At 39.4% G+C, this 11713-nt stretch overlaps 1 protein-coding gene across 2 annotated transcripts in view; it reads right to left on the minus strand.

The window, feature by feature from the left end:
* Window positions 1-11713, minus strand: part of AR (androgen receptor) — a 276767-nt gene that overhangs the window by 94213 nt on the left and 170841 nt on the right. For both annotated transcript variants that reach the window (XM_014543636.1, XM_014543628.1), the window contains exon 3: window positions 9027-9178. In XM_014543636.1, the coding sequence (XP_014399122.1) occupies window positions 9027-9178 (152 nt within the window). The remainder of the gene's footprint in view (window positions 1-9026; window positions 9179-11713) is intronic.

Genomic DNA, 11713 nt, shown 5'->3' on the forward strand with positions numbered 1-11713 from the left:
GGGATGGCGCTGTCCCGCCCTGCCTGCAGTATGCAAATTAGCCGCCATCTTTGTTGGCGGTTAATTTGCATATCATGTTGATTAGCAAATGGGAGGCATAGCGAAGGTATGGTCAATTACCATGTTTGTCTATTATTAGATAGGATAGATAATGGCTGAATATGTCCTGGGAAGATAAGTCTTCCAAAACAGTTCCATATATGATGAGAGTTTCAGACACTATGACAGACCATGTGTGGCAAAATACTTTCAAGCAGGGGGGCCTTTCATAAATTCTTAAGTCATAGCACATGATTTTTGATATCTCTATGGCCACTTGCCTCCCTCAAATTTCTCCAATGCACCTACCATTCTTAAAGATCTGCCCATCACATGCTTCCACCCCCAACACCTGCATTTTGCCCAGTATTTCCACTGGTGAAAATGAGTTCTAAGAAAAACTTGTAAAGAAACAGAAAGTAATGTAGATATATGTAACCCAAGTACATGTAAATAATCTAACTATCCAAAAATAGAGGCATGAGGAGACAAAAACAAAACCAAAACTCTATATCATGCTTGCATCAGGGCAAGAACTAAAGAAAATGAAAACACATTTTAATCAATTATGTGTTAAGGTGGTGGTCTTTCTAAAAAGCCATTAGGTTCTGGCCATTGTGGCTCAGTTGGTTGAGCATTACTCCATGCACCAAGAGGTCTCTAGTTCAATTCCAGGTCAGGGCACATTCTGGATTGTGGGCTTGATCCCAAGTAGGGGGTGTGCAGAAATCAGCAGATCAATGTTTCTCTCTCAAATTGATGTTTCTTTTTTCTCTCTCTCCCTAAAAATACCTTAAAATATTTTAAAAAAATAAAATAAAAAGTCATTAGTAAAAAGTATATATCTCCAGATAGATGATATAATTTTACATGTTTAAGATTAAAGGTTGAAGCCCATCAGGCACAATACAATCCAGAAGATGTTTCCAATGCATTTAAAATGAAATCATGGTTTTAGCAAAGCGAACTTCTGCTAAAGAGCTTGGTCTAGCAGAGAAAAAAAAAAGATGGTTATGTACATTACTGAAAAATAAAGTAGGAAGTAAGAACCACAAGAGAGGCACCTATGAAGTGCTGTAGGAGTACAGGACAAGGTGGAGTACCTTTCAATGTGGTGAAGGCCTCATGGAGGAGGGGGTTTCTGAGTGAAGCCTTGGAGGAAAGTATTACTTAAGGATAAGAAGATGTGGAGAAAAATTTGCTTGGGGAAGAGGGAGAAGGCTGAGTAAAGGTGAGGAAGGCAAAAGTGTGGGCATACAATGAGATAATGGAATAGTTTAATTATATTGTGGTGCAGCCTACTGTGACATTTTGTCATCCTTGGGTGATGAAAATACTGAAATTAGATAACACCTTTATGGGAGTTATGATTTAAATCAATTAGTTTCTCCATAATCTCTGTCCCATTTTGAAGTTATCTCTCTTATGACACTTATCACATCAGTATTTAATTTTTTGTTTCTGCATAGCTATCACCCATTAAACTTTGAGATCTTTGAGAGAAGGAGCCTGTCTCATTCATCACTGAGTTTCCAACATCAAGCAGAAGGTCTGGAATATACTTGTCTCAGGGAGGAGTGTCATTTTACCAAAGTCACACGGTTAACAAATGTTGGACTCAAATCAAGTCTTTTACCACTATATCAATAGGGGTTCTGGGTAGAGAGCAGTTTATTATTTTTATAGGGCTCTGTAAGTATGTAAAAAATCATTCCACATCTCAACACCCCTTCCTTTTGTTTCTTATATCTAATACTGTTCCCTTGGAATCATAATCTGAACCTAAACTTGTTGGCTACTCCTCATCAAGTTGCAAAAGAGACAAAGAAAACACTTTCCAAGTGTCATGAACTACAGAGGACTTTTGAAGTCATAGAGGCTACACAGTTCAGGTGGCAGAAGAGACCCTGTAGTAGAGTAGGAAGTAGGCGGTCTTTAGTCATAAACAATACACATGAAGAGCCAACATTTTCTATATTTTGAAGCTGAGTAGAGATAAGGAACCTCAAGGACTAGATACTGATTGGCAGGTGCTAACCCTCCTCTCCACATAGGTATTTGTACAAGATCTGAAGATGATTTGGGTAGTGGTTAGAGATAAGCAGTATGTTACATGCTGGTTTTTGATTGTCTGGTTTTTAAAAGGTTCAAAATTGAGGAGAAGGTGGGGGTGAAGGGATATGAAATCAATCTATGGGAAGCAGAATGAGTTTTGTTGTATCACCAGAATTTAATTTTAAACACAGTAGCATCACAGGTCATACCAAGACCTGTTTTTTAAAGAATGGCCTCCTCCCCCACAAAAAATCAAATAAAACAAAAACACTACAACCAAACCCCATTCCTCTAGCAGTGGTTCTCAACTTTCCTAATGCCGTGACCCTTTAATACGGTTCCTCATGTTGTGGTGACCCCCAACCATAAAATTATTTTCGTTGCTACTTCATAACTGTAATTTTGCTACTGTTATGAATCGTAATGTAAATATCTGATATGCAGGATGTATTTTCATTGTTCGCGACCCACAGGTTTAGAACCGCTGCAAGGGGTCTAAAGCACTAAGACTGTAGGAGACAGCACTACAGATAAAAGATAATCTGGCTTGGGTTTAAAAAATAGCCATCTGGCTTCAGGAAAAGAAGCCTCAAAACTTTATTTACACAGGTGTTAGCTCAGGTTTCTATTGAATCTGGCCATAATATCCTTTAAGACACGCCTCTGGTTGGACAAGGGAAACCAAAGGCTGTAGAACGTGTAGGATAATTTATGACCTTTGTTAGCTTTTCTCCTGGCCTATGGCTGTGGACCTGAAATTACCAGAGAGGTCAGAAGATACACAGAGAGCTTTGAAACCTTAAATTACAAAGCCTAGAATTCAGGCACTGTAATGAATCCATTCTTACTGGGATGTCTGGAAATGTTACTTATAATGCTCTTGGAGCCAGAGGAAAGAGAAACAGATTGGCCTTTGATATATTATTATACAATTTATATTGGAGCTTCTGATCACTAATTAAGTAACACTGTATGGAATTGTTTGGGAACTTTACACCAAACCAAGGCCTTCTTTAACCAGGGGACAACCACTGATATCTCCGACCTTTCCTTTCTGCATACTTAGAGGACACCATAACTGTATGTGTACCAATGACCAAGGAACCAACAGTTACTGGGCACCAGGAGCTGTGTTATACATAATTTAGTTCTTACAATAGCCCTGTGAGCTCACAGAAGCATAGAAAAGTTAAGTTATTTGCTCAAGGTCACTTAAGTCTTGGAGCTAAGGATCGAACTCAGGTCTGTCTATTCCCCAAAGCTGATGTTTATAAAGTTAACTACTAGCCAATGGACACATCTGGGGTATGTAAAGTTTTAGAGATTTATTGTTAACGATTTAGATTGTTATAGATTTGTTGCTAAAAACTTTAATATCATTTAATCCAATCATTTTGCTATTCAGATGGAGGTTTTGAGGTTCATATGGAACAAGACATACTTAAGGCCACATGGTAAGTCAATGGAAGAACTAGAGCCCGATTTGGTGTTTTTGCACTGTATCTTGTTCTACTCCCTAGAAAGTAGCCTGCTTCCAAAATTCCCAGAGAATAGAGTTAAAACAATAACATACAATTCAACATGGAAGACACAAAAGCTTTTAAAGAAGGCATGTCAAAGGACCTGCTGCATCTGATGATGTTTCTCTTAACCACCTCTGAACCCCACAATGTTCCCCCAAACAATCCTCCTGCTTTCATGCAGCCCTATTTTTGGCAGATCCATAACTCAGCTGGCCACCTGAGACTTACTTTTTATGGGACAGGGTTTTTCTACAACACTGTATCAGAGTTTCCAAAGCCCTTCCTCTTTACCATGTGGAGTATATGTGGCATCCATCAAAACTCATTTGTATATATTTCATAGTTATCCACATGCTTACACTGCTAAAGACTATAAAATATGTGAAAATTTTCAACTTCTCCTCTGGCTATTTCAAGGGGGAGTGATCTACTAAACATGGAGCACTGTTATCATATAAAAGTACTCTCTTCTAGCACTCCTAGATGTGCTTATTTTCCTCCTGTTTATTAAAAGGATGCATAGGACATAGAAGCCACCAGACCAGGCATTCTGGGAAAGAAAGACATAAAAAATTGACTGGCCAACTCAGAAGAATGTTTAAAATCAGATAATTTAGAAAGTTACTAAACATCAGGGGACAAGAAGGAATGAATTTTACTCTGCAGATTTGCAAGCACAGGAGCAACCATCTAAAGCAGGAGTTAACAAATTACAGTCCACAAGCCAAATCCAGTGTGCTGCATGTTCTTTTGTGGCTTGGGTGCTGTGAATGATGTTTTAGATTTTAAATGGTTGAAAACATAAAAAGGAAAATAGTATTTAATGGCATGTAAAAATTAAATGAAATTCAAATTTCAGGGCCTATAAAGTTTTATTGGAATATAGCCACTCCTATGAGTTTACATATTGTCTAGGGCTGCTTTCACACTTTCACAAAGGCAGAGTTGAATAGTGGAGTCAAAAACCATATGGACCATAAAGCCATAAATATACAGAGATGGGCAAAAGTAGGTTTTCAATAGTGAGTATACGAAACACAGAGTTTATTCTTGTATTATTCATTATTAATTATTTATTTGTACTACAACTTTTGTCCACCCCTGCATTTACTACCTGGCTTCTTACAGAAAAGGTTTTTCAACCCCTGATCTAAAGTCTGGCTGGCTATGACATTTAAGAAAACCAGAAACAAATAAAAGATAAGAGGAGCTTTGTGAGAAGATCTGTTGGATTTGTGCAATCAAGATCAGTCAACTCCTTGGCCAAAGATACCTGATTAAGCTTCTGTTGAAGCTGCAAGTAGATCCCCCTTGCATAGTTAACTTGCCTCTGCGAAAAGTTACCCAAAAAGCCAGAGAGTGAAGAGAACACTGAAGTGCACAAAAATTCTGTGCAAGATTCCAAACAAGAAGTAACATTCTGTTCCACATGAGTTGAGGTGGGAAAGAGTGGATTTAAAGGACAGAAAGAGTTCAATGAGGGTTCACTTACATTTCTTCCCTCACAAAAACCTGAGACAAGAGAGAGAATCAAAGCCATACTTACATAAAATTTGCCAAGGATACTAAATTGGGACATATTGTAAACATCAGTGAGGATGGTGTAATTCTTTGAGTTCCTGAATGTAAACTACAGTTTCAATTTATGATGTGTACCAAACAGTGCTCCATGTGTACAAAACAAATGGATGTACAATCTCCAAAGTTTTACTAGAAAATGTCTGAAAATAGTAAATTCTTGTGCACATAATGCACACGATGAATTAATTAACTCTCTTTGAAACATGATGAGGTAGAGATGGGGATTCATATCCTGATTTTCCAGATGAGAAAATGGAAGTTACCCAGCCATGGTCACAATGCCAGGGAAAGAGAAATCTCAGACTTATGAGTTTTAACCCTATCTATCCACAGTGCACTCTCTCAGATGACTCTACCCCTATATAAAGATAGATTTTTAAGAGAATGGGAACTAGGATTTGCCATATACAAGGATAGCAAAATCAAAAGTACACACAGGTACAAATGAACATGTGTTTGCTGAAATAATTGAGATGTTTGTAATTTGCAAAATTGTCACGAATTTTAAGCTGGAAGAATATTTAAAATATCTAGTTTAAGTATTTTATTTTATAGATAAGGAAAACTGAGGTCCAAAGAGGGAAATTTCATATATGGGCCACAAAACTAAAGCCCCTTTGAGTCCTTACCCCTGCATAGAGATATAACTCTCCTTAGACTGCCTGTCTTTTTAGATAGCATCCAATATGGATTTCCCTTTCAACTCCTTGCTCATCCCACCCACTCTACCAGCTAGCTGATTCTCCTCATGACTGTTTCTAATTCACAAACCATCCCCTCAAGTTCCTGAGTGTATGCCCCCATGCCCCCATGCACACACACACACATACATGCATGCATGCACACATACACACAAATACTTTCACTAAGTTTCCATCAACCAGATTTTAGTGATTTTACCCCCAAGGTCTAGTACCATTATCTTTTACCTCAAAATGTTCAGATCCTTCCCTGACTAGCCTCACCCTCACCCCAAACTCCCAGTATTACTAACAATGAGAAAATGTGACACACTCTCCTCTTCTTTTGCCTCAACAGGAAAACCTGGCTATATTACAATTGACTCTGTGTGAAGCCTTGCACCAATGACAACATTAAAGCCTCATGCTTTATGAACTACCAAATCTAGAAATGGACTTCTGTCTGACATGCCAGGCTTTTAAGTCTTGTACCTGTGCCCAGTCCAGAGATTTCTGAAACCATGAATAAAGTGGTAATCAACACCATGAATACCCAGTCTGAGTTAACTAACAATGACAAAAAAGTGAGGAAGAGAAAGATTTGTGCTTCCACTCTCTCCAATACAGGTGGAATTCAATGTTGGAACCAGGTAGATTCAGAATCACCTGAGAAAGGACATCTGGACAACAGAGATGGATTTTAATAAAGGAGAAAAACAAACAAACAAACCAATAAATGTTCTCGGAGGGTAATAAGACGGCCCCCTGCCTTCAAATAGAGATAATGATGGCAGTAAACTCCAGTCACCAAGCTTTACAGATGGGAGGAGATTGAAAACACCAATAATTTTTTCTTTGTTTTGTGTATATTTTTAAACCACCTTATCCTGTCCCTCAAAGGGCTCAGAACTGGAACATGGGGTCCACATCCAAAGGAAACAGGGGGCTTCGTAGTTTCGCAAGGAATCCATTGGTTATTTTTTATATTTCAAACAGTCAATAGCATTTGGCCCCATGAACTCATAATGGCACATTTTCTCAAAGAAAATATAACCAGGTTTCCCTAACTTAAGTGCTTTTAGGGTCTGGAACATTTGACACCTTGCTGGATTTCCAAGTGTTCTATAAGTTGAGTGACTGCTCCTCCCCCTTCTCTTCCTTATTCTCAAATACATCAAATCCATGTCATAGCAGAGTTCGTCCCAAGCAGCCTTGCCAGCTGCCCTTTTGCCTGTCTCCCTCTTTCAGCCCTAACTTCTGCAGAAAGCTCCCAGGTGGAATATGTTATGACAGCAAAATCTTCCCTTCCACAGTATGTTTATTTCCCCAGTTTTCCACAACAGCATTATCATGACCCAGATTTGTAAAACCCAGAAGGAGCATTAATTACAATCTAATCTATCTATTGAATTTGCTTGCTTACTTGAACTTTTTTGCCATCTGATATGACTGCTATTACTGTGGTGGCTGGCTTACTGACACACAAGCTATAGACAGGTACTCAGCTTCATTCTTTGCTCCATAAGCAGGACGTAATGGATGACAGGGTATGGAGAAGAGGCAGGCACTCACTGGGGTAGGGAGAGTAATCTGAAGTATTTTAAGCTGCTCCTCACTTCCTTTTTACTCCAAATCAAGGCCTTCCTTCTGTAAGTACTCTTAAGAAAGGAAGGCACTGCTTTCTGTGTCTCTTTCCAAACTACACAGGCCTAGACACTGGGGCCCTAGACGTTATACTAGCCCAGCATAAGCAGTAGCACTGGGCCACTCAGGAGTATGGATGAAATACACAGCATGTTTTCAGTAATACTGAATGCTACCTGTCTCCTTGTTGCTTTAGAGACTGCAAAAAAATAATAACAGCTGTCCATTTTATAGGTACCCCTGCCACCTGGCCAAAATGATGGAAATACAATCATCATTCCAATTGGCTATCAGTGGAGAGGCCATTAAAGGACACACATTTGCTACCTCTTTCTAGATGCCAAGAACTCTCTGGTTCCTCTGTGGGTGTCATCACATTCCTGGTGAAAGGTGTGGCTTTACTTAGCTCCACTTTCAAAACTATCTATAGGGTTTGTAGCCTTTACATAAGGAAAGACTGTCTGTTTGGGTTCCGGCATAGAATTCAACATTTTTAGGCCTAGTGACAGGGGAAAAAGTCTCAGAAGAAAGTACTTCCTTGACAGAAAGTGGGAGAAGGAGTAGATACTGGTGTTTAGCAACTGAATCTGTTCCCTGAGCAGAGTGTCTGTTTACAGGCTGTTCATCACTGCTTCTTTGAGAAAGAAGCCATTAGAACGATGGGAGAGTAAAGTGAATAAATGGCTTAGACCCAAATTGACTGAGAAAGAAGGAGGCACTAGCATATATAGACGGTCTGTAAATGGGAGTTCCCTCTATAGGATGTAGGCTGAGCACCTCTGGGGGCTGAGCAGACATGAATTGTTCTAAGCTAAATAAGATTAATGAGCCAGGTCTTCAGTCCATATAGCCAAATATAAGATGCAACTTAGCCTGGGACTCTGTACCAATGGACAGCCCTGAGAGCAGGTCTCTGGAGAGGAGAATAAAAGTGTTTCATCACTTTAGTTCCTTCTCTACCTAGGAACTATTAATGCAAAGGGGCATCAAGAAGGCAGCAGCAGGAGGGAGCAGGTGCATAGACTGATGGTCTGCTTAACAGTGAGAACACTTCTTTTCTGGGGCTGAGGCCAGGGAGACTTTACTAAGGAACAATCTTGTATTCATAACAAAATACAGGCTGGGGACTCAGTTGGAGTATCTCTACTTCTAAATTCTCCAATAAGGACAAATTTTCCCCCACTAGCAGCAGAGTGGAACACAAGCAGAGAGAAAATTAAATCTTTTCAAATCATTAATTTTTCTTTCATTTCTAGGACCCACCAAATTCCAAGTACCAGCTGGGACCACCTTCATTGCCTACATTGCCTGTACTACCAACACTGTTGAAGCCAGCAGGCCAAATAAGAAAACTTGATTCTTTAGGCTCTGAAAAACTTTGAGAAGGCCCTGCCAGTGACCTCGTCCCTGAGATGATTAAAATACAGGGCCCTGGAAAATTAGTGCCTCTCTCTAGAAGATAAAGGAAAAAGAACAATAGAAGTGGGTGTGCAAGTCCCTTTACCTTCAGCAGCTCTTTTAAAGAAGACTTTGCAGCTTCCACAAGTGAGAGCTCCATAATGACAGCCAGAAGCTTCATCCCCACAGATCAAGCAGGTCTTCTGGGGTGGAAAGTAATAGTCGATGGGCAGAACATGTTCCCTGGCAGTCTCCAAACTGGAAAGACACAAGAGAAATAATGAAATACACATCAGTAGTTGGCAGAAATTGGAGGGTAGAAGTCTGAGATCTTGAAGAGTGAACTACATGTGTACATTATTATCATTCATTGCTTAATACAGTCAGTGTGGAGCTGCCTTTTTTGAGGGAATACTTCTAGAGATAATGTTTTCAGGGTTTCCTGTCACATGGACAGAGCCTTTATGGATCCTGTTAAGGAATTAGACAAGTTCTCTGGGGTCAGCAATCTTATGGGCTATGTTTACATGAGGGAAAGATGAAGGCAGAAATATAAGGTTAAGGTATATAACTTAAGATGATGGTCAGGCAATAATTTCAGAGCAAATAAATGGTATGAAGCCAATCCTATGACCTTACCTTATCCAAAGGTAGAACTATGGCTAAACCAGATTAAACATCATAGCAGTCTTATGTCCTTGCCCTAGTCTCTCAGTTCCATTCTCATCTGCAAATAGGAATAATGTTACCCATACTTCTGAGCTACTGTTGTGAATGATTATATAAATTAGGCAAAAAGATAAAACTTCCTTGAAATGAATACACAGTGAGGGATCATAAGTAGTTTTATCATAGAAGTCTTCTTTTGACTTTTCTCCCACTCCCTCACTTTCCTTAGGAGTCTCTATATATCACATGGATATGCCCCCAAACCCATTCTACCACATAAAGTAGCAGAATCCCTATGCATGAAGCTATTGTTGAGAAATGATGGACATTGATTCTCAAAATCTCTTAGGCTACCATCTCAACACTTGGCCATTACAATACTCATGGGTTCCTTTGGCTAGGATGGAGCTTCAGTGGTCACCTAGTGTAACTGCCAAGAATATCCATCTCTGAGTCTTAGGTGGATGTGAAGAAGTGGGCCAGAAATCCAGTCCTACAACTTAATGGAATGGGTAATTCTTAGTCTCCCATAGTAATTAATTCAAGTGTAAACAAACAACATGGCTCCTACTATCCAAAGGTCATTTTTTTCTCTCCTACACATTAAACAAAACTTAAGTGACCTCTTGGGTTAATCTGCCTCAGGCAGACAATTTCCCATATTCTCATCTACAGGAATGCAGCCACTATTTTTCATGAGCACTTCTTTCTTACTAAGGAAGGAATGTAAGTCCTAATGGCAGCCTGTTTGCCATGTGGGGGTGATTTCAATACCACAAAACAACTCTGTGAGAGTTTTTTCTCCTTATATCATATGAAGAAATTCAGACTCATAGAGGAGAAGCCCAGGATATTTGACACCAAGGCCTGGACTAGCTGACTTCAAATCCAACATAGTTTCCATTACCCTGTTGTATTCTCGCTACCACCTTCACTTTCAACCCATGGTTCTTTGCTAATCATGCTCAGCACAGTCATCAGAATTTTTTTTTTTTAAAAAAAAGCAATAAAGGATTTCCTCCCTTCAATCTACCAATGAGCAGCCCTGACAAGGAAGAAAGCTTTCACTCAGGCTACACTTGATAAGCATTTTATCTCTAAGACACAAATATTAGCCTTTATTCAAGGCCCAAGTACAACAAAAAGTACTCCCAAAGTTCTGAGGATATGTAAATCCAGGAGCTGACTATGGTGGCCTGTATTTTCTCCTCATAAGCCTTCCTTTTCTCATCTTAGCTGGAAAGCCCACAGGACTCTGTCCACCAAACCAAGACAAACAAGGTGACAAAATCCACAGGAAAAGAGTTTCACTTTCCATATAAAAATGAGCCTAATGCTAAGAAAGTTATTCCTTTGGCTAAAAATGTCATTTCTTTGAGTAAAAATTGTGTCCCCATCCTTATTCATAAAACAAGGAGAAAAAGCAGTTTTCTCCTCCTCCTCCTGCTCCTCCTCCTCCTCCTCGTCCTCCTCCTCCTCCTCCTCCTCTCCTCCTTCTTCTTTTTGGAAATGTCTTTACCTTCTTCCTACTTTTTTGACTTCTGTAGCTAATACATACCATTCAAATAAAATCAGAAGGTCATGCATTTAGGTGCCCTATGTGTTAGGCCATTTAATATACATAGTACCATTTAATCTTCCTACCAACTCTGTATCTTCCCTATATTGTAGGACAGAAAACTTATGCTTAGAAAACTTAAGTGAACTTGTGGATTTGTAACCAATAACTGACCATGTTATGAGATTGGAGGTTGAAATTAAACACATTGAATCAATTCAACTCATAGAACCTAGCTAGCCCAATGGACTAGGTACAGGGCTAGGTGCTGGGGATATAGCATTGATCAAGATATTATCTTTGCCTCTAAACAACTTAATGTCTTATAGAAAAGAAAGATAGGAAGCAAGGAACTGAAAAATAACATAGTAGATGATATAATAGAGCAGAGTACAGATTGCTACAGATGAGAAATCACCTCAAAGACAGGAATGTTTTTTGAAAGGCATAAAAGTATATATGGGTAGGAGAAAAAAAATGGCAGAGGTTTAGACGGACATGTCGGTGCCTTGTCCCAGAGCAGATAAGGGCGAGCAGCTGAAACGGGTAACATACAGCCCGAATAA

Source organism: Myotis brandtii, unplaced genomic scaffold (assembly GCF_000412655.1).
Source record: "Myotis brandtii unplaced genomic scaffold, ASM41265v1 scaffold1098, whole genome shotgun sequence".
Lineage (NCBI taxonomy): Eukaryota > Metazoa > Chordata > Mammalia > Chiroptera > Vespertilionidae > Myotis > Myotis brandtii.